Source organism: Impatiens glandulifera, chromosome 1 (assembly GCF_907164915.1).
Source record: "Impatiens glandulifera chromosome 1, dImpGla2.1, whole genome shotgun sequence".
NCBI lineage: Eukaryota > Viridiplantae > Streptophyta > Magnoliopsida > Ericales > Balsaminaceae > Impatiens > Impatiens glandulifera.
Genome location: NC_061862.1, coordinates 109,262,318 through 109,284,667, shown reverse-complemented (window position 1 = coordinate 109,284,667; position 22,350 = coordinate 109,262,318). Strand labels below are relative to the sequence as shown.

At 33.8% G+C, this 22,350-nt stretch overlaps 1 protein-coding gene across 5 annotated transcripts; it reads left to right on the top strand.

Annotated features, from left to right (window-relative positions):
* The first annotated feature begins 15,368 nt into the window (after positions 1-15,368).
* On the top strand, positions 15,369-20,667 carry LOC124922808 (probable indole-3-pyruvate monooxygenase YUCCA9). Of its 5 annotated transcripts, XM_047463521.1 has the most exons (4): positions 15,369-15,967; positions 16,645-16,653; positions 19,844-19,969; positions 20,062-20,667. In XM_047463521.1, exons 1-4 carry the CDS (start codon positions 15,440-15,442, stop codon positions 20,665-20,667), a joined length of 1,269 nt encoding a protein of 422 aa, XP_047319477.1. In that variant the 5' UTR covers positions 15,369-15,439. The 5 variants fall into 5 exon arrangements, with proteins under 5 accessions (XP_047319477.1, XP_047319476.1, XP_047319475.1 ...); XM_047463520.1 differs by lacking the exon at positions 16,645-16,653 and having other exon boundaries at positions 15,369-15,958; positions 19,823-19,969; XM_047463519.1 differs by lacking the exon at positions 16,645-16,653 and having other exon boundaries at positions 15,369-15,958; positions 19,817-19,969.
* The last annotated feature ends 1,683 nt before the right edge of the window (positions 20,668-22,350 follow it).

Below are 22,350 nucleotides of genomic sequence, written 5' to 3'. Positions count from 1 at the left end.
TATAAAAGATAGATAAAAAAATAAATTATAGAGGAATGATAGAGAGCGCGACTCTGAGACAGCGACTGGGAGCGCGATGCCTACGTGGTGTGCTACGTGGGTTGACAGGTAGAATATTCTCTTTTTATTAATTATTTTATCTCTCTTCTTATTAATTAATTTCTCTCTCCTCTTATTAAATAATTTTTCTCTCTATATCTCTGCAAATTAATTTATCTCATTTATCCATATTTCCACGATTATTATTTTACTCATTTATTTGATATTTATTATCTCTCGTTTAAAGGTTAAAATAAATCAATAATTTATAACAAATTCTCACATTAAATATTTTAATAATATGTTTAAATAAATTCTAAACCTAAACCTTAAACCCTAAACTCTAAATCCTAAACTCTAAAACCTAAATACTAAATTCTAAACCCTAAACCCTAATTAATATCAATGATTAGTTGAATAATTTTATTTATCAAATATTTTTTATGGCCTCTTTTTTCTTTTTTTTATTATTTTTTTTTAGATTGACTTATTAATATTTTTTTAGTTTTATTACTTATAAATATTATAAATAAATGTTTATCTAATATTTCTATTTTCACGATTAATTATTTTCTCTCCAGTAACTAATTATTAATAACAGGAGGAGAGAGAAAATAATTAATAAAATGAGAGAATATTCTACCTGTCAACCCACGTAGGCACACCACGTAGGCATCGCGCTCCCAGTCGCTGTCTCAAGTCGCGCTCTCTATCATTTTTCTAAATTATAATAGAATGAAGAGATAAATTATTAATGAAAAAAAAAGAGATAAATAAATATTTTAAATTATATTTAGGAATTAACCTAGTCACTTATCCGGGGTCGGACATATAAAACTATGGCTGAGGTGAGCTTTAACGCACAAAGAAATATATATATATATATATATATATATATATATATATATATATATATATATATATATTTTGATTTGAATGATTATTTGGATTTTAATTATGGTTTAAAATTGGTTTGATACGAGTTTTGTATGTTTAAAATTATATCTTTTAAATTTATTTATTTTCTTTATATTCAAATTATATTTTATAATAAATAATTATTTTATATAAATAATTAATATTTAAATAGTATATTTTAATCTTTCAAAAATAATACTAATAATATTATTATTTATATAATAGTTACTCTGACTTTTTTCTTAAATTATATATTTTATGATTCTTTATTAGTTAAAGAATATAGTATATTCAGAGTAAATCTAGGTTAAGAAGGGTTTAACGAAACAAAATAAATATTTTTTTTATAATAAAAAAGGACATGGGTCTTTAATTTTTTTTTTCACTTTTATTTATTATTTTCTTTTATAAATCTAAAAATACTAAATCCATGTTCATCCCTAGTTACATGTAAAATTTTCTCATTATTTTATTCTAACTCCACCAAAAAAATAAATTTTTTTTTTTTTTTCAAGTTCACTCTACCAGTACTTCCTGGGTTCCTCTTTGCAACATCCACATCATTTTCCATCCCATTCGCTTAATCCCATTACTTAAAAAAATATTAAATAAAGTTTTCTTCATTAGTCAAGGTTATGATTGTTAGAATTAGTATTAAAAACTTATTATTAATTATTTGTTAGATGAAATATTTGACCTTAATAATAATTATTATAAAACTAAAGTGTATAATTTTATTAATTTTCAGTTTTACCCCTTCTACATTGAAATTGTAATTGAATGACATACTTCGTTTATGATATTTTTCGCAAAACCTAGAACAAGAATTTATGAACCATGTAAAGAGATGTCGTCAATACAAAATCTATGCAAATCTAAAATATACACTAACATCAATACTCTACAACATGATGTTTCCCTAGCCGTTCTCTACCCGGGGTATTAATGTCATTGAGAAAATATATCCTCATGCTTCTAATGAACTCAAATTTAAACTCGTAACCATTAACTGTTTCACCAAATGGGTAGAAGCAGTCTCTTACAAAATTCTGAAATCGTCTATCGTGGCGAAATTCATCCACATCAACATAATTGTAAGGTATAGAGGCCCCCATGCCCTGATTTCAGATAATGATTAACACTTCCAATGAGAAGTGTTACAATTGTTCAACAAATTTAAAATCAAGCATTACCAATCATCGCCCTATAGACTCCAAACTAACGGCACGGTCGAAGCAGCAAACAAAAAAGTGAATAAAACCATCAAAAAGTTGAATAACATATACAAGGATTGGCACGAAAAATTGTCATATGCCTATGGGGGTATCGTACAACCGCTCGAGCTTCGACCGATAAAACTCCTTACTCATTGGTTTACAGTATGGACGTTGTACAACTAATCGAATTCTAGATTTCCTCTCTAAGAATACTCTTAGAAAGACACGTACTCGAAGAAGACTTGATCAAATCTCGATATGACCAACTAACATTAATAGAGGATTAAATGTTAAATTCATTGTGCAAAACTCAATCCTACCAAAGAAAAAATGTCCAACACCTTCAATAAAAAGGTAAACCCATAAACATCAAGGAAGGTGATATGGTTCTCAAACAAACCCGTAAACTCCTAAACAACAAGGAAAAATTTTGTCCCCAATGGGAATGACGTTTCATGATTAAGAAAATCATTTCTAGAGGAGCAGTTCGCCTATCTAAGGTAGAAGTTGAAGAATTCATTGTCTCGAGCAATCTCGATGCGCTTAAAATATATTTTGTATAGTACCAAGTTATGCGGAAAATGATCTTGAGCTCAACTTTAAAAAGAGTTTATTTCAATAGAGTCTAATCCAAGTTTTGTAAAACTTTTATCATTGATCAATAGGAAGTTGTCTAAACTACGAAAGACCTGAATCTTCTAAAAAAGATGTAAAGAAGATGCATAGGCAGCCTACATTTTTGTAGGTTCGGTCTAAAATAAGCCATAAATTTCCAATCCTTTCACAATAAACTTTTAAGAAAGGAAGAAAACATTGTTCCCTTCTATAAAGTGATAAGGAGGATATTATGAAAAATGTAGAGGCAAATTTAAGATCATCACTTCTATCCAAAAGTGATAATCTCAAAACGAACTCGACGTTTCATAATAACTCCAATAGAAGGATATCGATCATAAATCCTTTTTGTTCTACACGATTATCCGTAAGAGTAACTATCAAAAGAAGGTTTTTAAGAAAAAAAAAACATAAAGAAAGGCCAAGAGCCATAAATTGTTAAAGAACATCTCATCTCTTTTGATACAATATAAAGGAGAGGTTTAAAACGCAATCCTTTGAAAAAGAAAAAAATGAATAAACAAAAAAATATCCACAAAAAGATAGAAAATTGCTTATGTGTTGGTTGAGGTATTTAAATCACCATTTTTAGCTCACTCGGACTCTAGTCTTGTTTGATACGGTAAGAGAAAAAATGTATTGATTCTACCAGATACACCTCGAAACCTAAAAAATTACTTAAAGAGGTTGAGTTATTGAAATCACATGTTGTTTTTAACTAAGACTCTAGTCTTGATCGTTACGAAAAAAGAAAAAATGTATTGATTCTATTAGATATACTCATTTTGAACAAAATAGAAAGAAAAAAACATATTTGGCAAAGAAAATTCAAAGCTGAAAGTTTTTAAACCCTCTTTAAAATTATTTAAAAATGAGTAAAATTTCAAAGTAACGTGGCTTAAAACTAAGCGACGAAAATATTTGAACCTTAACTAGACAACAAGTTTTGACCATCTTTTTCGAGAATTAAGATGGATAATTATTTGCATACGAGATCAAATTTATAACCAATATCTTGAAAATCAAAGAATAATAAATTTGATTTCTTTACGAGAAAATCTTGAGAGGTCATGAAAGAATGTTAAAAAATGAGCCTCAAACAGACTAATTCAACTTTTGTTGAAAACCCCTAAGTCTCTTCCTTTAAAAAATCAAACAAACAAAAAATGTTTCCGAGAGTAAGAATAGGAAAATAAATTTTCATCATAACATACAAATTATCTTCTAAAAACTTGAAATTTTTGATTGACGAATTTCAACTAAATGTAAACGTCACTTTTTAAAATTAAAGGGAGAAGATTATATTGAAATAGTTCCCTTAAAGGCATAAGAAGTCAAGACAAATACTAAAAAAAAATTAAGCGGTCGCGTCTCCAAGAAGTGGAAAACTCTATCTATTGATAGGCACCCAAAAATTATTTGTGTATGATCCAACCGAAATCCTATATGTTGATAGATACCTGAGATTATTTGTGTATGATCCAACCAAAACCCTATTTGTTGATAGGTATCCGATATCATTTGTGCATGATCTAACCGAAATCCTATCCATTGATAGGCACTCAAGATCATTTATGTATGATCAACCTAAAACCCTATTTATTGATAGGTACTCGAGATCATTTGTGTATGATCTAACCAAACCCTATTTGCTGATAACTACTTGAGATCATTTGTGTATGATCAGCCTAAAATCCTATATGTTGATAAGTACTCGAGATCATTTGTGTATGATCAACCTAAAACCTTATTTGTTAATATGTACCCGAGATCATTTGTGTATGATCCAACCGAAATCCAATATATTCATAAGTACTCGAGATCATTTGTGTATGGTCAATCTAAAACTCTATATGTTGATAGGTACTAGAGATCATTTGTGTATGATCAACCTAAAACTATATCTATTGATATGTACCCGAGATTATTTGTGTATGATCAATCTAAAACCCTATTTATTAATAGGTTCTCGAGATCATTTGTGTATGATCAACTGAAAACCTGATCTGTTGATAGGTATTCAAGATCATTTCTAGATGACCATCCTGAAAAACTATATGTTGATAGTAATTTGATCATTTATTCAATACTTATTAGTAACTCACGTGAACAAGTTTGTCAACTTTCACGTCAAATAAAAACCTAATTGTTGATAGTACTACGGTCATTTATACATGATCACTCTAAATGTTACTTATTAGTAACTCACGTGAATAGTTTATTAACATTCACATCAAATTAAAACCTATATGTTGATAGTACCTCGATCATTTATATATGATCGTCATATGTTACATGTTAGTAACTCTTGTGAATAGTTTATTGACATTCACATCAAATAAAAAACTATTTGTTGATAGTACTAATAACATTTATACATGATCTCCGTCTACTTTACTTGTCAGTCACCCACGTGAATAAGTTTGTCAATTTTCATGTTATACGAAACCTATCTATTTATAATACTACAATAATTTATACATGATCGTCATATGTTACTTATTAGTAAATCTCGCGGATAGTTTATTGTCATCCATGATAAAAAAAACCTATTTGTTGATACTAACTCCATCATTTATATATGATCACCATATGTTCCTTATAAGTAAATCTCGTGGATATTTTATTGACATCCATGTCAAAAAAAAATTATTTGTTGATAGTAACTCGATCATTTATATATGATTGTCATGCGTTACTTATTAGTAACTCTCGTGGATAGTTTATTGACATTCACGACAAAAAATAAACTTTTATGTGGATAGTACATCGATCATTTATATATGATTGACATTTGTTACTTATTAGTAATACTCGTGGATAGTTTATTAACATCCATGTCAAGTAAAAACTTATATTTAATAGTACTACGATCATTTACACAAGATAACTTTAAATGTTACTTGCTAGTAACTCACGTGAACAAGTTTGTCAACTTTCACATTCAAGTAAAACTATGTTTGGATAGTACTGCGATCATTTATTCATGATCGTTTTAAATGTTACATGCTAGTAACTCATGTGAATAAATTTGTAAACTTTCACGTTCAAGTAAACATATATATGGATAATACTACGATCATTTATACATGATCGCTTTAGATGTTACTTGTTAGTAACTCACGTAAATAAATTTGTCAAATTTCACGTTAAATTATGGCTTGTCTATTGACACTAACTATCACCATTTGTATATGATCATCCCAACAATCATTAACCAAATATTGTTTGCTGATAGTTCTAAAAATGACATGTCACAATTAATATGTTGATATTCACGTCTAATGAAGATAAAAATTGATATTTCAACAATATCTATGATCATTCTTGTACCAACATCATATACTCTAACCTATGTGATTAATTTGTTAAGATCACATTGCTATGTGTCGGTGTGGTCTTCACGTTGCTATGTGTAGCATTTGTAGAAAATTTTTCCTAGCATTCATCTATTATTATTAATCGTTCTTTTGGAGTTATCCTAACAATTGTTAGTTCTTAATTTTTGATCCCGTTTACAAATTGAATGGAAAAACATAGTGTTAATATGTCATATTCGAAACCACTTTTTTTAAAAATATTAGTTGATTATAATTAAACTCGGTTCTAGAAAAGCATTCTGTAAGCACTAGAATATTACCTACCCAATTTATAAATATGAAAATAATTATTTTGAATAAGTAAATTCAAAATAATTAAAATTAAGGTCAAACCAAGATGAAACAATTAATTGAATTAATTATTTTATTATTTAAATCCCAATTAATTAAAACGAAGGTGGAGAAAAATAAAATAACATAATTTAAGATAAAAGTTATACTCATTTCATCCCAACTAATTTTAAATGGCTCAAACATATTAAATAAAAATTTGAGATAAATGTTTTATCCATTTAAATATTAAATTAATTAATTATCAATAACAAATATATATACATATATATATATATATATATATTTATGTCTATTTAAATATTTTTTATATTTTGTAGGTTGAAAATAAATCCAAATGGAGTTAAGAAAAAATCTTTTTCAAACAAGTTTCAAGGCTGTAAAAGGGTTGTGATCCAGTTTAACCTATGTTGGGATCGGTGTTACTAATAGAGACAAGAGTCTGACTATTGTGAATAGCTTACAATATACGATTCAATAATAATCAGGTGAGGGATTAATATCTGTTTCTATTCTTCGTACATCTTCACAAACTCTTGAAACAGATTCAGTTGCGGAACTATTTATTGGATTTGAAACTTTAGACAACTGAATGCAAATGGAAGAATATAAAGAACACAAGAAGTTTTATGCATGTTTGGAGATAAAACTTCTACGTCACCCCTTCTTCCACAACCGGAAGAATATACACTAAAGAATTTGAATCAGATACAACTCAATGAGCTATCTATCTCTCTATTAAAAAGAACAACCTCTGTTTCAACTTACAACACTAAGGTTTCTCACAAAAAAGACAATATGTAATTACAATATAATCACAGCTAGACAATAAAAGATGTTTTCCTTTTTGCTTGAGAGACTTTCTTAAATTGAATGTGTTGAGCAAGTTTGTGAAGCAGAAACTTAGTAAGTATTTTTCGGACAGTTCGACCATTGTCCTTGGTCTTCTATTTATGGTTGAAGTGCACCAACGGTCGAATATTCTTTGTGGACCTGTGGCATGTGTCCGTTGGACGACCTCCTATAGTACGAGAGTATAACAGACTCTGAGAATTTGGATCGTGGCCGTACCGATAAGGTAGTGCGTCGAATATCCTCTGATCTTGTCTTATACTAGAAATGCAATTGAGAGATATCCACGTACGTGGCATTAATTCTTTTAATAGAATTAGCTGGCATGTCAGACTGCTGAAAGAAGGTGGAGCAGACAACTGAGTGATCGTGGTTAGACTGATGCTTCCTTCAGACAGCAGTTAAAACGAGGCATCAAAAGTTTTCTTTGGACCGCATCTAAAGGAGTTAGATGACCTCATCTAACTACGCTTCCTTTAGACCACGTCTAAAGGAGTTAGACGTCCTCGTCTAACTACGCTTCCCTTTAGACCGCGTTTAAAGAAGTTAGACGTCCTCGTCTAACTACGTTTCCCTTTAAACCACGTATAAAGGAGTTAGACGTCCTCGTCTAACTACCATTCACTTTAGACCGTGTCTAAAGAAGGTAGACGTCTTTGTCTAACTACTCTTCCCTTTAGACTGCGTTTAAAGGAGTTAGACGTCCTCGTCTAAAGGAGTTAGACGTCCTCGTCTAAAAGAGTTAGATGTCCTCGTCTAACTTCGCTTCCCTTTAGATCGCGTCTAAAGGAGTTAGACGTCCTCGTCTAAGGGAGTTAGATGTCCTCGTCTAACTACGTTTCCCTTTAGACTGCGTCTAAAGGAGTTAGACGGCCTTGTCTAACTAAGTTTCCCTTTAGACCATGTCTAAAGGAATTAGATATCCTCGTCTAACTACGTTTGCTTTTAGCCCATGTTTAAAGGAGTTAGACGTCCTTGTCTAACTACGTAAGATGTCTAAGAAAATCTACTTTAGACCGCGTGTGAAGTAGAAAAGTCTTTTAGATTTGTGCCTACACAAAATAAATAGATATCTTAGCTTGATCATAATTACATCATCAAAATTATGTTCCAAACCATAAGAAATCATTTGTATTATTTTAAAGTTAATTAATATATTTCTTTCTTAATTAACTTTCTCTTTTCTTTGTTTTAATTTTTCCCAACAGCCTGAAATAAAAGAAATTCTTATAGCACACCACATAACCATTGGATGAACAACCAAGTATCATCCAACGGACAACAAAAGGACGCATCACCTGCTACAACGGAAGCTAAACGCTTTCGTGAAGCACCGAATCAATTAACATGCGCCTCAACGTCTTTAGCCCAACTGCACACCGAATGCCTAAATTCCAATAGAGATAGACGGAACGCTCCTCCCAGACATGCGTTCAGGCTTTGGCTCGAAATGACGACATTTCAGCCCGAGTTTGTCTTCTTCCTCATGAAGAACAGGATGACCATCGGCCGAAACACTTGATTTTTCAAAATTGGAAATCGGTTTATACCCAATCAAATGCGATGATTCAATGTTCGAAATGATCACCATAGCATGGTAATCATTTTGTCTACTATCAAAGTCACAATATGCCCTAATTGGATGAGAACGGTTGAATACAGACAAAACTCATTAATGGTCTTTTGTCTGAAATTCGATCCACTTGATCAATCAACCAACATTGGGTGTCTATAAATAACCATCCTTGGCCAAGACAAAGTTAAGGATCAGAATCTCAAGCATCCAATCCAATCTTCACAGAATTCGCCAATAAAATTTCTCAACCTCTTAAAAATTTTGTGTAAGGCTCTAAGGTTCATTTTTGAATCATTATAAATCTTCACAAAAAGTTCAAGGATGTTCTCCAACTCATAATAAGCTTTAATTCATTTTGTAATTCAAAATATATTAAAATTGAAATTTTATATTTTAGTTAATCCGTCTTGAATATTGATTAATTATCAGTGTTGTTGATTTAAATTTGATCCTAAGATCATTCTAAAATTTTCTGTTGAATTCAATTCGAACGAATCAAGCTAATTCAAAAATACCCAAATTTAATTTTTAAATTTTCAAAATTGGATTATTATTTTTTATCCTAGCTCAATAATTACAATTTAAAAAGCTTCCTAACATCTTTTAAAAGATGTTAGGAGTTGATTTGGATCAATTCCAATCAGTTTTAAAGATGTTTGTTTAAAAATTATAAATTTCAAAAACTAGTTCTTGAATTGGTTAAAATTGATAGACAATATTCATGTTTTGGTCTTGTTTGATTCTAATATACATATGGAAGTTGTTGGTATGTCTAAATTGTTAAATTTAAGCTTAAAAGTCAAAAACCCGATTTTTACCCAAAATCTATTTGAATTAAATTTGACATCATCCACATTGATTAATACATCAGGATGATGTTAAAAATAATACATGGGCTTAGATAAAGCTTCTCATACCTTCAGATTGAAGGATGGAAGCTCCAGTTAAATTCCCAAAACCTATACTTGGTGTTTTTGACGTCTGACCGAGGAATCTAGGCATACGATTGAGGATTTTAGCATGGGTCTAGGTTTGACCCGTCCCTTACATCAGAACGAGGAAATTCACTTTGACCTAGTTTTTGACAGAGAAATCAGTTAGATCCTAGAATCCAACCAAGGAAACCTGACAGACACGGTCATTGACCGAGGAATGGTACGCGTGACTGAGAATCCCTTCTCCGTGTTAATCGGGCCCCCACACCCGATGACTTCATGTTTAAACCAGCCCAGACTAGTGTATTCAACCCGATTTGTGACTTAGACACTTGACTAGGGCCTGTTTGTTTGGGGTTTTTAAATTTTAATTATTTTTAAACAATAAAAAGCCATAAACTATTGTTAAAAATTCAAAAAAAAGGTAGAAAACGATTTAAAATATTTTTAGAATAACTTCATAAAATAATATTTTGATAAATGCTTGTTTGAGTTTATTTTAAAGTTTAACACCTTAAACTGATATTTTACAGGTATCTTCCTCAATAATTTTTGACATGAATCGCAAGTACTAGCATTTAAATATTATTTCATAATTTTAAATGCAAGAAAAACTCATACATGGTTTTAACATAATAAAACCAAACTTTCAAATAAATATTCAAAAAAATTAGAGACCGTTCTTTAACGTGTATGAAGGATATAGCCCGAAAGATCTTTCTCCGGGCTATATCCTGAGTATCACTAAACATCGAACTCAAAATAATCTCTGAAAATTACAATTGTACACATATACAAGTATTTTATTGATTTAAAATTTAAAATAAACCACGACTCTTCAATCAAATAAATAATCTTTTAAATAATTGTTTTAATTTATTTAAAATAATGATTTCCTTTAATCAAATTATGAAATGATTATTTTAAATTTAAAATATTTTTTTAATTTAATTATAAAAATTAAATATTTTTATAATTAATTATAAAATATCAAAATGCATTTTTGTATAAATCTTTTAAATAATATTTTATTAATAGATTTTTGACATGCAAATCGAGGTTGAAACTTCTCGAACCTCTAATTTTTTCAGTTTAAGGGATTTTCGGATTTTACAGTTATCTATTGTGATCAACTAAGTAAATGTGTAATCTCTTTATCATTTTTATTTCAATAAAAATGTCCTTCATATAGTTTTTTACGTTTTTTATCACTTGCCTTCTCAACCACATTTGAAACATAATTTAGACATTATTAACCCTCTAAGTATTTTAGCATGTTTATATTTTCACGTTTTGTTGACATTACATCAATACATCTCAGGTATTTGTTCAGTACATCAACTTTTGACTATTTCAGAAGGAGACCAATTATAAGTGCATTTTTCTATCTAAAGTTCATCAATTATGAAATCAAACTCTCTAGTACGAATGGTAGCGCCTATTTTTTTTCTTTTGGAAATTTTTGTCTGCTCGAACATGAGTATTTAAAGTTCATGTCAAACTTAATCTTTCAATCATGCACCAAGAGGTTGGATTCTCTTCTCATCAATTATGTACTTTGAAGTTTGGACCTCGAATTATTTTTCCTTTATTTTTTGTTATTATATACATGCTTTGGTTATATCTCATAGAGTCGATATACTTTTGTTCTTGTGCTTAACAAATTGGACAAGCCTAAGAAACAATCAGTGGTGATTTCAATATCTCAACCTTTGTGAGTATCTATTTATCGTCTATTTTCGTGTGATTGGGGTATATCCGATAGAATCAATACACTTCTATTCTTGCGTTTAGCAATTTGGATAAAATTCTAGGATGAACAATATGTGATGATTTCAATATCTCATCCAACACATTCTTGTTCGATATGAGTCCTCGTTGTTGTTGTTTTTTTAATCCCGAGACATTGAGTTCTCACACATAGCCTCCATTAGAGATGAAATGCCTACGTTGGAAACACGGTTCCAAGTTTGAGTATTTAACCTTTCCATAAGCTTCCTCAAGAAATTCTCAAACTCTTCATAAGACTTTCGAGAGTGTTTAATCAGATATCTCTATTCAAATATTAAGATTTACTTTGATTGTTTTGAGATAGTTAAGAAAATATATGACATTTCCTTATCCTTATTTGTTTTTTAAATCATAATTTCACCTTTCGTGTTTCTTTCTTTACATGCCTTTACTTAGGAGAATCAAAGGTCTACATCCTTCTCAATATGTTAACCGAGAGACAATCATAACTAAACGTGTGAAAAAGTTTGATTACTTTTGAAACTGTATCTGTGACATGATGTCTATGTATTCTTAGAGGTATTAATCATAGATTCAGGATTCTAGTAACTAGTGAATATCAATTACAAATAACATCTAAATAGCAAGATTTTTAAGCTTATATATTTCAAATTAATGCTAGTTACATTTTTGTGAAAATAGATGATAAAATAAAACTGAAGCAGGGGAATAAATTCAGGAGATCAATTACAGATCTTAGAATTAAAAGAGGATTCAGGAAAGGAAAATAATGTTTCGCTCTATAATGTTAAATCACTAGTAAAAAAAGTATAATTACTGAGAAAGATCTCCAAGAACAAAAAAATATTCTCAGTGATATTTAGTGTTGCTTTCCACGAAAATCCTATTATTTCTGAGGGTTAAAGGAGTGCCCTCGGTGAAATTATTATTTTTTCCCTATTTTCGCGTTACTCTTTCTTCTTCTTCTTCTCGGTCGCCTCTTTTTTCTCTTCTTCCTCTCTCTTCCTTTCTTCTTCCTCTCTCCTCATTTCATTAAACCCTCAACTCAATCTCCAACGTCCTAAATCTCCTCTCCCTCTTCTCATTTCATTACAACATAAAATCAAACCCTCAATCTTCTCTCCCACTCCTCATTTCATTACAGCTCAAAATCAAACCCTCACTCTCTATTTTTTTCTTCTCTAACGTCCGATCGATCTCCTCTCTCTCTTCTCCTTCATCGGCAGTGGATCTCATTTTCTCCAACATCCGATCGATCTCCGATCTCTCTTCTCCTTCATCGACCGTGGATCTCCTCTCTCTCTTCTCCTTCATCGGCCGTGGATATCCTTTTCTCTAACTAGATCTACTCGGTTATTGAATAGATCTACTTCATTGATATTTGTTTGATTGATTTATTAATAAAGTTGCTAGTTTCTGAGGTAAAAAACACTTAAAATCTATTTTCTTTTTCAGTTTCATAGTTGGGTGTGTGTTTGTTTGACGATTGATTAATGGTTTAACAAATGAATTCTTTACTTTGATTTATTAATACTGCTATGCTATGGTATTATCTGAAATGCTTCTGGATTTGTAGATGGATGGTTTGATACTAACAATGGTTGCAAGTCTAGTTCGGATCTGTCTTGGATTGGAATCTGAGTTTTCTGCTTCTGCCCAAACTAAAGCTTTTAGGGTTTCAAACTTTTTTTTGAAAGGCTCTAATAATCACCGAGAGTTGTGACTCTACTCACTTTAAAAAAGATAATTATCTCCGAAAGCTCCAATTGCTCTCAGTCATATTTATTTTTCCTTCACTAAGAGTCACATCACCGACACCTCCAAGAGCACTTGTCGCCCTCAGTGAAAACAATCACTGAGGGAAAATTGTCTTTCTCCGAAGGCTTATGCCCTTATTAATAATCATTTTTTCACTAGTGAATAGAGAGATAAAGAGGGAAACAAATAGTTAAGTTGAGGTTGAGACATCTAGAGACCATGAGAAACTTTATGCATTTTATGCATTGTGAATCATAGTTTAGATGAGTGAGATTATTGATTTTTTATTTATTGAGGAGATGTTTATTCTTAATTATGAAAAATGCTAGATAAGAGGCTCGGTCAATTTAAAGATGAATGTGATTATTGAATTGTCATTCATGCAAAAAGATGAATAAGATTCTTAGTAATAAAAAGGGGCTAGATAAGAGAATCGATAAATTTAAAAAATGATATTCGCAATTTCTTTCGAAAAAATATGGATAAACATTTGAAGCATGGTGAAAAAACTTGAAGATAGTTAGTGAATCTTGGAAATATATTCTTGAATTACTAGTCGTTTTCGATTAAAAAATTAGTAGATTGCAAATTAATTTGTTTAAGGAGAATTGGTTGAGTGTTTAATGTCAAGACAAGATTGGTGATCAATGTTTTATTAGATCTTGAGTTTGAGTAAAGAGTTGTCAAGAGATACCTAATTTATTTGTTATAGAATAACAATAAAAGTTCGTCTAGGTCTTCTCAGTTTTCGATCCTTATCTTATATTGAGAAAGAATTTTTTTTAAAATTTTAATAATATAAAATGAGATATAAATGATTAATACATTATAATACCGAAATAAGAGAATAAAAAAGAGATTAAAAAGTTATATATGTATTTAATATTAAAATAAAAAAGGAAAAATTAATATTAATAATATGCCCTATACAAGGTTACTCCGGCCCTTAGGTTATTCTGACTCTGACTCTGGCTCTGACTTTGAGTGGCTCAAAATAATCATATATTGACCAATGACACCTTAGGCTTTGTTAGGATTGGGTTTTGAAAAAACCTAGAAAGGGAAAAAAATAATGATTGGTGATGAGTTTGAGGAGGTGATGATTATTTTTTTTTAAAAGACTTAAAGAGTATTGATATATATGAATAAAATAAAAAATAATAATTTAAAATAGAGGGTATTTTAGTATTTTGGTTAATGAAATGAGTGATGTTATGGTTGAGAATTGTAATTGGAAAATTGATTTTGAATGATTTTAAAAAAAAATCCAAATAGAACAAGGCCTTAGTGTAAGTACCTTCTATGAGCTTTCAGACAAAAAAAATAAAAATAAATAAATAAAAAAAAAATATATATATATATATATAATAATAATAATAATAATAATAATAATAATAATATATATTAGGTCGGGAGATATAAATTAAAGCCATAGACTCCACTTTTTTTTTTTTCAAACGCGTGAGTACCTAACAACCCTAGTCCCTTTGACATAATATTATACATTTGAAGAAGGAACCTCCTTTGAAGAAGATGAGACAAAGTTTTGTTTCTTTATTATTATTGTTATTTGCATGAGGTGTATAAAAACTTTAATTTATGAAACCTCTCTCTATCTCTCTTTAGATAAATAAATGAAATTGAATAAAGTTTTCATCATTAGTTAAGGTTGTGTTTGACGATTAATGGAATTAGGATTAAAAATTTATTATTAAATATTTGTCTGATGAAATATTTGACCTAATAATAATTAATTACAATGAAACTAAAATGTATAATTTTCAGTTTCACCTCCTTGTACATTTGAAATATAAAAACAATCAAATGAATGATTTGATTGGTAAAAACATAACTAGACAAACATATCAAACTTAAGTGTCTGTGCAAATTTTTCCTCCAAGTATTATTAGAATTATAACATTCCGCATGCATGTTATTATTACTGGTCTTCCTCCATATATATAAAGCCACTACCTTAAACTCTCTTTCATATCAATCATTTCTAAATTGTATCTTATTTAAACAGTACGATTGATTTGCTGCTCTACCTCTAACTAACTCGATCGATCATTAAGTATCTTATTTAAAAGGAGCGATCCAATTAAAATGTTTAGTTTTTCCGGAAAAGAAAATGATCATCTCTTCTCCCGCCGCTGCGTTTTGGTTAACGGTCCGGTAATTGTCGGCGCCGGCCCTTCAGGCCTTGCTGTCGGTGCCTGCCTTAGGGAACAGGGCGTCCCGTTTGTGGTCGTTGAAAGAGCTGATTGTATAGCTTCTCTCTGGCAAAAGAGGACTTATGATCGTCTTAAGCTTCATCTCCCTAAGCAATTCTGCCAACTCCCCAAACACCCATTTCCCGATCACTTCCCGGAATATCCCACCAAGAAACAGTTCATCGATTACCTCGAATCCTACGCAAACAAGTTCGACATCAAACCGCAGTTCAACGAGTCCGTTCAGTCCGCCAAGTACGACGAGGCCTGCCGTCTATGGCGCGTCAAGAGCGTCTCCAATTTGGACGGGTCGGAGGTGGAGTACATCTGTCAGTGGCTGGTGGTGGCCACCGGCGAGAATGCAGAGTGCGTCGTGCCGGAGATTGACGGTTTGAAGGAATTTAACGGTGAAGTCCTCCATGTGAGTTTAAGCATTGATTGTCAGAAAATATAAAGTTGTAGGTCTTTATTGATGTTAGTGTATATAATATAATAATATATTATATTGATATATTATTATATTATACAATATAATATATTATATTATTATATTGTCTTTTATACCATTAGGGTATATTTAATTATTAATGGGCTTGGGCCTATATGTATAAGTAATTTAGGGTTCTAGACTAATTACTCCTCCTATATAAGGATGGTTTGTAAAGGTTGAATATACAACACTCAAGTTTTTTCAAGACTTTTTCTTCTTTAGCAAATATCTATTTTCCAGAGTTTCATATCTTCATAGTTGTTCTTAGAAAGATCCAATAGTCAAAGCCAACATTTGGTATCAGAGCTAGATTGAAGAACATGTCGTCGACAAGATCAACCAGAGATGCGGCGGCAATGAAGATTGGAAGAGAAGGGAATGTGATGCTCTCATATCCGTTACTCACGAAGAGTAACTACTCGGTTTGGGCATTGAAGATGCGGGTAAACTTACAAGCACAAGGAGTGTGGGAAGCCGTGATGCTCGAAGATGTCGACGAACGGATGGATAGAATGGCTCTCGCCGCCATCTATCAAGCACTCCCTGAGGATGTCCTTCTCATGGTGGCTGAGAAAGATTCCGCTAAGCTAGCGTGGGAGACGCTAAAGACAATGCATGTTGGAGTGGAGAGAGTAAAGGAGGCAAAAGTGCAAACCTTGAAGACACAATTTGAGGCGATTCGTATGAAGAATGGGGAATCGGTGGATGATTTCGCCATGAAATTGACATCCATTGTGACTGGTATCCGCTCGTTAGGAGAGAAGGTGGAGGAGATCTCCGTCGTCAAGAAGTTCCTTAGAGCCTTACCACAAACATACATGCAGATCGTTACAACGATCGAGCAATTTGGTGACCTCAAGAATATGACCGTCGAGTGTGTGTCAAGTACCTGAGACACCCGATGATACGCCAATACTCCTTCGGATCCACTAAGCTTCCTTCCACATCCTTTCCGAGCTGCAACTTTGCTTCCATAGGATACTTGCTCGAGTTACAATACTCCATTACAAACATGTGTTGAAACAGTTTGTAATGGAGTATTGTAACTCGAGCAAGTATCCTATGGAAGCAAAGTTGCAGCTCGGAAAGGATGTGGAAGGAAGCTTAGTGGATCCGAAGGAGTATTGACGTATCATCGGGTGTCTCAGGTACTTGACACACACTCGACCGAATATCTCTTATGTAGTTGACATAACGAGTTCTTCAACTTCTCGTCCTCTTCTTAACTGAATCCCATAATTCATCGTTCCCTTCACGTAACGAAGAATGTCTTTTACTGCCTGTTGGTGTAGAGTGGCAAGCTTCTCCATGTATCGACTCGCTATGTCAACTACATAAGAGATATTCGGTCGAGTGTGTGTCAAGTACCTGAGACACCCGATGATACGCCAATACTCCTTCGGATCCACTAAGCTTCCTTCCACATCCTTTCCGAGCTGCAACTTTGCTTCCATAGGATACTTGCTCGAGTTACAATACTCCATTACAAACTGTTTCAACACATGTTTCGCATAAGCTTCCTGCTTTACCTTAATGCTATATTTCTTCTGGTCCACCTCGATACCAAGTATTAACCTGACTGTGTAATGTTTCGCCACCAGTGCAAAGTTCTCCTCAAAATCATTGCATTGCTTCTGCACGTAGCCTTTTGTTTTCAATCTCGCTTTGTGCTTGAGGATGTTGCCTTCGTTGTCTCTTTTCAACTTGAAAAGCCACTTTAACTCAATGGTTTTGTGACCGGGTAGTAAGTCAGTGAACTCCCATGTCTTATTCTTCCTGATAGACTCGAGCTCTTTGTTCATGGTTTCATTCCACGACTCTTCGACTACCGCCTCGTGATATGTTGTTGGCTCATTGGTGGTGAGCAACAACAATTCTTTAGGATCCATCTTTACTAGTGGTGCCTCCACATAGACATCTCGTAGGATTCCGAACTCCACGGGATTTTGTACGAGCTTGTTGTTGTTGTTCCACCACTCCCACTTCTTCTCCTCCTCGAATATAGCGTCTCTGCTCACATAGATTTCCCCGTAAGATGAATTAGGAAACTTGTGCGCCTTGCTTCCGTCTTTGAACTTCACATTTCCGGTAATTTTCTCGTCGAGCTTATTGAGCTTCTCTCGATGGCCCTTCAGATGGTTGCTTGATCCATTGTCAAGGTACCACACATCGGTGTGATTACACTCATCGCCACTTGCGAGGAGTTTCTCCATGACTTTCTCTTCACTGAACAACACCACATCTGGTTTCTCCTTGGACGGTTCTTGCATGAACTCTTCAAGGTTTGTCTTCTCGTCTTCCTCAGCAAACATTAATACTGGCTCCTCGTCATAGAAGCTAGCGATGTTTGCATCATCTTCTTCGGGCAAAGCTTTCGTCACTACCTCAGCAAACATTAATACTGGCTCCTCATCATAGAAGCTAGTGAGGTTTGCCTCACCGTCAAACCTATTGTTAGGGCACTTAGACGCGTAGTGCCCATACTTTTGACAAGCGTAACACTTCACTATGCTCTTGTCTTTGCGGGGCTTGGTACCTTCTTGTCGAGGTGAGCTTTCTGCACAACCTCGTCCTTGTCCTTGACCTTGCCCTTTGCCACGACCTCGTTTATCTCCACCGCTGCCGCTACGACTCGATGATCCAGAAGAAAAATCGGCTTCTCCGTTTTTCTTCATTCGTGACATCCATTCATCATGCGTGAGCAATAGATGCTCCTCCTCTTGGTCTCCGTATCCGCGAAGTCTCTCCTCGTGGACTTTGAGACGACCGACGATCTCTTCGACGGTCATATTCTTGAGGTCACCAAATTGCTCGATCGTTGTAACGATCTGCATGTATGTTTGTGGTAAGGCTCTAAGGAACTTCTTGACGACGGAGATCTCCTCCACCTTCTCTCCTAACGAGCGGATACCAGTGACCTAGCCGGATACCAGTGACCTAGTTCGTTGGTTTTACTGACAGTGACCTAGCCGGTGACACAGATGACAGAAAAAGTACTGGAGGGATGGTGTTTTATCTCAACGGGAATCTGATCACGTGGCAATCTCAGAAACAACGAACTGTTGTTTTATCTTAATGTGAGACGGAGTTTATGCCAGCTACTGCAGCGTCATGCCAAAGACTTTGGCTAAGAAACTTGTTGAGCGAGGTGCTCGGATGCGAGCTGAGGCCGGTAACCCTCTATGTCGACAACAAGTCTGCAATAGAATTAATGAAGAACCCGGTGTTTCATGGACGCAGAAAACACATCGACATTCGGTTCCACTTCATCCGTGAATGCGTCAAGAATCAACAGATCGTTGTAGAGTTTGTAGGCACTAGAGAGAAGCGTGCAGACATTCTCACTAAGGCACTAGCAAGAGTCAAATTTGTAGAGATGCGAGAGATGCTCGGCGTGAAGTATCTCGAACCAAATCAAGCTTACGGGGGAGATTGTGAGTTTAAGCATTGATTGTCAGAAAATATAAAGTTGTAGGTCTTTATTGATGTTAGTGTATATAATATAATAATATATTATATTGATATATTATTATATTATACAATATAATATATTATATTATTATATTGTCTTTTATACCATTAGGGTATATTTAATTATTAATGGGCTTGGGCCTATATGTATAAGTAATTTAGGGTTCTAGACTAATTACTCCTATATAAGGATGGTTTGTAAAGGTTGAATATACAACACTCAAGATTTTCAAGACTTTTTCTTCTTTAGCAAATATCTATTTTCCAGAGTTTCATATCTTCATAGTTGTTCTTAGAAAGATCCAATAGTCAAAGCCAACACTCCACGCATCTCAGTATAAATCCGGCGAAAGATTCTCAGGGAAGAAAGTACTCGTTGTCGGTTGCGGCAATTCGGGAATGGAAGTCTCTCTGGATCTCTGTAACCACAATGCAGAGCCGTCAATGGTGGTTCGCAGCTCGGTAAGTTACCCCCAAATACCACCGATATAATCATATAAACATACACTTATTTACATTTTGAATTAATTATTTGATTGATTGATTGATTGTAGGTTCACGTATTGCCAAGGGAAATATTGGGAAGATCGACCATAGAGTTGGCCACCCTGATGCTGGCGTGGTTGCCTCTGTGGCTAGTGGACAAGATCGTGCTCTTGTTTTCATGGATGATATTTGGAAACATGGAGAAATACGGGCTCAAGAGGCCAAAAATGGGTCCCTTAGAGCTCAAGCAGAACGCCAACGGGAAGACGCCCGTCCTAGACATTGGCGCTCTCGACAAGATCAGATCCGGAGAAGTTAAGGTTGTTCCAGGAATCAAAAGGTTTGCATCGGGAGGAGGATCCGTGCATCTCGTCGACGGTCGAACGCTAGAGATCGATGCGGTCGTTCTTGCAACTGGGTACCGTAGCAACGTCCCATACTGGCTTCACGAAACAGAGTTTTTCACAAAAGACGGATTCCCAAACACTCCGTTCCCAAATGGGTGGAAAGGAAAGGCCGGTCTTTATGCAGTTGGGTTCACTAGAAAGGGTCTGGCTGGTGTATCCATAGATGCATTGAAGATCTCTCACGACATTGCCAAAGTTTGGAAACAAGATTTGCAGCAGAAAAAAGACAAAGCTCCCCGACTTAGACGATGCATTTCACAATTCTAATCAAAATTAAAACACCCATTCTTTTATTTTTTCTTCTTCTTCACATACAAATATATAATACAAACTTGTGATTTTTTAAACACTAAAACGAAAAAATTATTTATTTATTCATTCATTTTCTTGTGTAATACCCAATACATCTTTTAATTCTGTTTGTTAAACAACAAAACTCTTCATCGGTATCAACAATAGAAATTAACCACAAGAGTTAATTTATATGTAGTTACTTTACTTGGGTATATCAAAGGTCGCATTGATTAATGTATGTATATTTATTGATCATTATATTATGTATTTAATCATGTATTTTAACCTCACGTACTCATCCAGGAAAACAGCCAAAAGTTATTTACGGCTAAAATAATTCTATCTATCTTTTATTTTTTTCTTGGTATTAGAGCATATCTTGGACTACTCCTTTCTTTTTTTTCGATCCTATGGCTGATTCAAACAAAAATAAGTTGTTTCCTAACTCTCTTCAATCGATCTCTGTTAAACTTGATCAACACAACTTTGTAATCTGGAAAAGTCAAGTTATACCGGTTCTTAAAGCCAACTGTCTTTTCCGATTTGTTACTGAATCCCACCCAGCCCCCTGTGCAACGATTACTTCCGTACAGGACGATGAAGCTGTTGTTGACGATGACGAAGAGAAACTCACCGTCGTCGCAAATCCTGAGTTTGAAGCATGGGAGGAGAAAGATCAGCGAATCATAAGTTGACTCCTCTCTACCTTATCAGATTCCATTCTTGCTCAAGTTGTTGGCGACGCATGTGAGACCTCTTCGCGTCTTTGGGCTACACTTGAAAGAATGTTTGCAACACAATCTAGAGCTCGTTTGCTTCATTTACGACTACAACTCCAGACTCAGAAGAAAAGTAATAAATCAATGAATGAATACCTTCAATCTATAAAATCTATAGCAGATTCGCTTACAGCAATTGGTGAGAGAGTTTCTGAACTCAATTTGTTCACTCATACCTTGAGTGGCCTTGGACCAGAATACGAGGCCTTAGTGGATGTTGTAACCACCCGTTTCAAACCGGTGAGTGTCGAGGAACTCACTGGACTTCTGCTCAACCACGAACAACGGCTAGAACTGGCACATTTTGTTGCCAACAATGCCTCAGCCAATATTGCTTTCGGACGACATAGAGGAGGTGGAAGAAACTCTCGCGGGAATCCATCGCCGCGAGGAAGGGGATCAAATTCAGGACCCTCTGAATATTATATGGCTAAAAATTCTTATGCCAATGGACCTGAGTTCGAGTCCGGTGGATGCTGGAGCGGGACGCCTTTATATAGGTCCAATAATAACATAAATAATAATTCGAGTCGAGCTGGATCGAATTATGGGCCCAACAATCTTCAATTTCGAAACAATTTATTTTCTCGTGACGGGAATCGCCGTAGAAATAATAATGGTGGTAATCAACGTCCGAAATGTACCAATTGTGATCGAATTGGACATTCATCGGATAATTGTCGCTCTCACCAACAATGTCAACTTTGTAATGGTATTGGACATCTTGTCAATACTTTTCGGCGTAGGTTTGATCATAACTTTCAACCTTCAGCTCCGCCTGCAGCTATGATGGCCAGCCCATCAGTGATCTCAGATCCTGCTTGGTATCCATACTCGGGTGCTACTGATCATATTACGGCTGACTTAGAAAATCTCC

Excerpts from the sequence above, each read along its gene's own strand:
- LOC124922808 (XM_047463517.1), top strand. The coding sequence starts at position 15,440 with ATGTTTAGTTTTTCCGGAAAAGAAAATGATCATCTCTTCTCCCGCCGC. Across the intron at positions 15,968-19,816 it reads TTAACGGTGAAGTCCTCCAT|TCAAAGCCAACACTCCACGC; the intron begins GTGAGTTTAAGC and ends AAGATCCAATAG. Across the intron at positions 19,970-20,061 it reads CAATGGTGGTTCGCAGCTCG|GTTCACGTATTGCCAAGGGA; the intron begins GTAAGTTACCCC and ends GATTGATTGTAG.